This window comes from Capsicum annuum, chromosome 7 (genome assembly GCF_002878395.1).
Source record: "Capsicum annuum cultivar UCD-10X-F1 chromosome 7, UCD10Xv1.1, whole genome shotgun sequence".
NCBI lineage: Eukaryota > Viridiplantae > Streptophyta > Magnoliopsida > Solanales > Solanaceae > Capsicum > Capsicum annuum.
The window spans coordinates 61935564-61941576 of NC_061117.1; the positions used below are offsets into that span (position 1 = coordinate 61935564).

The window sequence follows — 6013 nt, forward strand, 5'->3', positions numbered from 1 at the left end:
GCTAAGATGGTGAAATTATAATAATCTTTTAAACTAAATATATAATATATTTATTATCTAAATTATAATTAAAATTATATTTAAAAATAATTAAATCTTAATTATTTAATTTAAATTATATCATATGTCACCAATTAGAATAGAAATTTGAAGAAAATAGTAGCCCTGTCCAGTCAAAACTACCTTAACACCCTTATTTTCCTTTATTTTTCTCTATCCTACGCGACAGTCACGTGCGGTCTGAAGCAACGTTGAGCTCTTCGGCCCTCCCAACAAAACCTACAGTCCCACTCTCTGCTAATCTCTGCAAATACTGCAACCCTTTCCCCATAGATACCAGAGGCAGGGCCCATCCCTTTACAGAAAAAATAAATAAATTTAAATTAAAAATATTTACATCCTACTTCTGCATCAAGATGTCCTTCAAATCAACACTAGTTGCAGCCTTTTTTTACTATCCACCACCATCATACTTCTCTATTATCATTGTCCATAAAAGAAGATTTGTCTTCACAGGAGAAGTGTAATTATTACACCCTTTTAGCTCTATACTCTTACGGTGGTTCATTTTGTTATTATCACTACTTAAAAACAAAATAAAACATCTTACAAATTAAAATAGAATCTTGGGGGAACACCCTGTTTTTATTTAATATACTTATAAGGTACCTAGTAAATGAAAACTTGAAATGTTGCATGAGTATATATAAATGAGACTAAATTCAAGAAGCATTTATCCCATCGCATTGTATTGTATTGGTGCCCTTTTTATTCATTTTCTTCATTGCAATTACTACTAGTACTATTGTTGTACTGATACTTGTGTCACCACTAGCAGCAGCTGTTCTTCTTGGTTGGTATTTGTCATTAGTTTTGGTCTGCCTCTTTCTCTGGACCCCATAATTTTCCCAACCGTCAGTAATAACTCACTACAGTAATTATTTCACTCTTCTCTCTTCTTCAACAACTTCTTCCTTACCTCCTAATTTTTTCTTCTTTTATTTTTTATTTTTAATGATTTTACTCCTTGGCCCGCCTCCTCATCTAAGGCCCCAGTTTGTGTGTGTACATTTGTGGAAACAAGAAAGAAAAAAAAACTTTCATTTGTCAACAGAGACATAACCACTATTGTACTACCAAGTCTGCAACTATCAATATTATTAGTCTGTGTGGTGTCCTTTGGTGTTCGCCCATTTGCAAGTTCTGAACTATTTATTACTAAGTTCATTGTATTTTCCTTCCAAGATTCTTAGTTGGTAATTGGAGAAACTCTTTTATACGTAGAAACAGAGGAAGAAGTGGGCTGGTTTTGGTGGTGAGCTTGATAAAACTGTTGCTAAAAGTTTATAAAAGGGAAAAATGCCAGGGGTTGGTTCTGGTGGAACTGCTTCAGGGCCATCTTTGCCACCACCCTGCCCAAAACCGCCACCTCAGTATCCAGATTTGTATGGAAAGCGTCGAGAATTGGCCAAAGTTCAGATGCTTGAAAGAGAAATTGGTTTTCTTGAGGTGAGTTGTCTCCCTATTTTAAGTGTGAATTTTTTATCTGATGAGTTAAAATTGTCATGTCTTTCTTGAGTTGAATCAGTTTAAGTTGCTCTATGTAAACTCTGAGGCCACTATTTTAAGTTAAAGGTTTGTCACATCAATAGTATTCTTCGTTACGCATAAAAAAGGTTTTAGCTTTCTGTATTAGGCTATCTTTTACTTAGCCTTGTTTTTAGTGCTTCATATTTATCTTGAAATGGAAAAAAGAAAAAAGTTGATTGCCTGCTATGAGGGTTAAGGGATGAATCTTTGTTTGATTTTGATTTTGTCCCAATCTTTGGTGGGATATCAAATTGAGGAGTATAGCTGCAATATTCTACTAATCTTCACTGTTGCCTCATGTCCTTATGCTAAACCAGTGACTAGATGCACAGATGTACTGTCATGTACTCAATCTGAGTTCTTAGCAGTTTAACTTAGATTGACTGGACCACTTAATTAATTACCATCATAAAGACATGGCATTGACATGCTAATTTGAAGTATCAATTAAAAGAACAAAATGCTCCAAGATTCTCTTAAATAGAGCTCTTAGACTTTCAGGCTTCCCATTTGCTTGTCAAGTTGTGTGCTTGCTGGTGGAGGAGTAACTTATGTTTTGGAAAGGTTGCATGATGCAATATTTACCTGTTTTGATGCTCATGTATATTTTCTAATAGGCAACATATCAAATGAATTAACTTTCACCAGAATTTGTACGACTTGCACATGCAGTGCTGCCTAACATTGGAATCTCATTCTTGAAACTGGTTCCATACTTTTGCGATTCTCTCCTCTTCTACTTTGGGACTGGAGACTTCCTGTCCCCCTGCCCCTCACACAAAGGAAAGCAGAAAAAGATAAAGGTATTGGATTTCTGCTTACTCTTTGGAGGTATCACACTGCTTAAGGCTGGGAAGTTGTCTTCCTACTGCTAAATAAGCAGGTTGCTTATAAATGTTACCTACGGAAAAGAAGAAGCTCACTTCAGGGTTTGATAATTAGTTATTTCGAGCTGTTCCTGGGCTCTTCATCTTGTTAATCCCTCCATTTCAGTTTTTATCGTCTTACTTTTCTTTCTAGTATGCTTTCAAAAGAATATTTCCTTTTTAGTCTGCTTTAAAAAGAATGCCTCTTTCCAATTTTGGTAATTCTTAATTCTAAATTTCAACATAACATGTTTAAGGCCACAAGATTATAGGACATTGTCGTGCATTCTACTTATTTTTAAGTTAAGACTACAAGATTCAGAAGTCTTCTTTACTTCCTTAAATTTTGTGCTCAAGTCAAAACCAGACAAACAAATTGAAACAGAGGGAGTATATAGTAACATATGACTCTTTGAGCCATTTCCAAAACTTGATCCTAACAAGTTTTGAGACAACTAATTACTTGAAGACTGGTCTGGAAGTCGCGTAAGATGAATGTGGAGTATTTTGGCATTTTATATGTACTTGACAGCATGTCATTAGTTTCCTTGTTGGGATAAAGGAGATACAGGTGGCAATGTAATGTGCTATGTTTTGATGTTTTACAATTTACTAGAGATTATATTGCATATTTTACCATAAGCTTGTTTGTACTTTGTTGTGATGAATGTGCAGTATTTTAGATGTTACAAAGGCTTGCTTCAGAGATTTTTGTATGAAATTATTTTCACTTTGGTCGCATCTCATCTCGATCCAATTCTTCTGAGCAGAAAGAACTGAAATCCATTGAAGGCCTTCATCCCGCTTCTCGGCCCTGTAAAGAGTATGTATAGAGCACATTTTCTGCATGTACATTTATTTCCAGATGATCTGTACTACTGAAATCATGTGTAATGAATTCAATCTATGTTTCTTAAGGTACCTCTGTATTGTATGATGTTGACAATTTTGCAGGGTGACAGAATTTGTATCGGAACATTCAGATCCTCTTATACCAACGTAAGATAGTATTCAACAGTAAGTTCTACAAGATTTTAAGTGTATTTCCAGTCTTTTACACCTTCTCATTGCCATTTTTCCCTCGTATCAGAATAAAGAAGAGTCATAGATCTTGTTGCTTATGGAAACGGCTCTGGTATGCTATGTGTTCAGCATTTCTTTTTTGAGTTTATACTGAGTATTAAATATGATTACTATTCAAGATTTATATTGATTTTATCTGAGTGAGTTTCATATAAATATTAAAGAGGTAGCGAGTGATTATCTTGGCATTAACTAAAACTTAAACATCAGACACTTTTTTGTGCATAACTATAATGAAATTTTCTTAGGTTTAATAGATAAAAATTTAGTGTCTAGGTAGGCCACTTGCAAAATGTTGCACAGAAACTATTCAGAGCTATATGAAGAACCACCAATACCTTTGTGGGTCATAAGCTAGAAGAGATAAATAGTAACCAAGGTTAGCTGCAACCGTGATTCAACACAGCTGCTGATTTTTCACATTTTTAAGAATTAACACACTGCTAGCATACTTACAAGAAGTGAATAGAGCTCTATGTTCAGAGAAAGAGAGTATACTTTATTGGTGGCTCATAAGCTAGAAGCATAGATAGTTAATAATAACCAAAGTTAGTGGGAATTTTTCTTTAGTGTGGCCACTATTCATATTTTTATGGATTATGTTTGTGCCCTTCCTTGCTCATAAGCTTCATGAAATCTAGTTTTGGCAATTAAGTCTGTTCAGGAGGAAATCTTTTGTTATTTTTATAAAAATGAGCAGTAGGAAGTTTCTTTTGTGCAGCTATAGTGCATCTTTTTGTACCTAGACTTCATAATGCCATTTCTTACTGGAAAAGAAAGATTACAGCACTGTTGCAGTCATGAAATATGTGTTTGAGAAATGTTTTTTAAGCCTTGTCATCTGAGCTCTGACAAAGTGCTTTATTTTTTTGCTTTAAGGAGGATGACAATTCAATTAAGAGGTTACATCTTTATACAAACTTGTATTACATTTTTTTCAAATTAGCATCTTGCAATCAGCTAAACAAATCTGCTGCTCTTCTCATTGGGTCGTATGAGATTCACTCTGTTTTCAGGAGCTCTCATGTAATTAGTTGTATTGAATGAGTTTAATCTCGCCCTTGTGGCTTCTCCTAGTGACATAAGTTTCTTGCACATGTAGTGGCTTGTCATGTTTCAATCTGTCATGGATTTGTTGCTGGTGCCGATGTCCTGGCATAAAGATGCCAGACTGCTGTAACTGCTGCCCATCTTTCAGTTGCTCAATACCTAAGTGTCAATGTTTCTCCTGTCAACTGTCTAAATGCTGCAGCAAGCCTGTCTGCAAATGGAGTTGCTGCAGCTTAAAATGTCCGTCCTGCTTTAGCTGCTCCTCTTGTAGCCCATGTACATGTACATGTTCTTATCCTAGATATCCAAAGTTAAATTGTGGTTCCTGTTGTAAAAAGTGCTGCTGCTTCTGCCCTTGCTACTTTTGTTAGTAGTCATTATATTAAATGATGCAATAATTCCTATATGAAACTGCTTCTATACAATTGTGAATATTTTTGTCTGAATAGCATTTGGACTTACTTTGTTTCCTACTTTACAATGATCTGTGCTGTGGTACCTTTGGGCTCTCGAAGGAATAATAACTGTTGAATTTCTTTTTTATCCCCTAAAAAAGGTAGCTACTATAAAGTTCAGTTGCTGCATATATTTTGCCTTTTGGTCATGCAAGACCTTTTTCCAACTAGCTCTTCAAGCTAATTAAGGGCTCTAAAAAGCATGCATTTCTCTTTTGGGTGAATGGTGAATGGATATGGATACTTGGACTTACAGCTCTTCATGCTGAGTAGTTTCTGAACACGGAAGTGACTGATGATGTCCACGCCCCACATAAGAGCTTCTGTCTGTTCTGTCCATCTGTAGTCAGGGGAAATTAGATGAGATGGCTCCATAACGGGTGGTTTTGAGCTTTGGTCTTCGATAAGGAAAATTTTAAAGATTAGTTTTACTTCTTTTTTATGCATATATAATAAATGTTATAAAACAAGAAAGAACAAGAAGGAAGAGTAGAGAGAATAGAAAGAGTGATTTTTATTTCTTCTCTTGGGGATGATTTACAATGAAGGAAACCTTTTTATTTATAGGGGGAATTTGTCTCTAGTTTTACACTAAAAACAAATACATCAAATCCTGGTAGAAATCAAATAGATCTTGATAGACATTCACTATAATTGATATATATCATAACACTCCCCCTTGAATGTCTAACAATACGCATATAGGCTGCTTCATTAAAAAACTTACAAGGAAAACCCAGTGGAAAAAACCTCGTAAGGGAAAAAGAGTACAGCGCGTATTAACTCCCCCTAATAAGAACATCCTTGAATCTCTACATTCCGATCTTGTGTACCATCTTCTTGAAAGTTGCAACTGGAAGAGACTTGGTGAATAAATCAGCCACATTGTCACTTGAACGAATCTGTTGTACGTCAATATCACCATTCTTTTGGAGCTCATGTGTATAGAAGAACTTTGGCGAAATGTGT

The 6013-nt window shown here is 35.2% G+C and overlaps 1 protein-coding gene across 3 annotated transcripts; it reads left to right on the forward strand.

The window, feature by feature from the left end:
* Positions 1–216: 216 nt before the first annotated feature.
* Positions 217–5067, forward strand: LOC107877936 (guanine nucleotide-binding protein subunit gamma 3). 3 transcript variants are annotated; one of them, XM_016724759.2, is made up of 6 exons: positions 217–523; positions 1291–1509; positions 3227–3279; positions 3411–3455; positions 3547–3591; positions 4642–5067. In XM_016724759.2, the coding sequence occupies exons 2-6, from the start codon at positions 1360–1362 to the stop codon at positions 4958–4960; spliced, it is 612 nt and encodes a 203-aa protein (XP_016580245.2). In that variant the 5' UTR covers positions 217–523; positions 1291–1359; the 3' UTR covers positions 4961–5067. The 3 variants fall into 3 exon arrangements, with proteins under 3 accessions (XP_016580245.2, XP_016580246.2, NP_001312026.1); NM_001325097.1 differs by lacking the exon at positions 217–523 and having other exon boundaries at positions 1360–1509; positions 4642–4960; XM_016724760.2 differs by lacking the exons at positions 217–523; positions 3547–3591 and having other exon boundaries at positions 560–1509.
* Positions 5068–6013: the final 946 nt, after the last annotated feature.

What these genes read in the sequence shown, in the direction of transcription:
- LOC107877936 (XM_016724759.2), top strand. Translation starts at nt 1,360, where the DNA reads ATGCCAGGGGTTGGTTCTGGTGGAACTGCTTCAGGGCCATCTTTGCCA. An exon ending in GAGAAATTGGTTTTCTTGAG is followed by an intron (nt 1,510 to 3,226) that starts GTGAGTTGTCTC and finishes TCTTCTGAGCAG; the next exon opens with AAAGAACTGAAATCCATTGA. An exon ending in TGCTTATGGAAACGGCTCTG is followed by an intron (nt 3,592 to 4,641) that starts GTATGCTATGTG and finishes TTGCACATGTAG; the next exon opens with TGGCTTGTCATGTTTCAATC.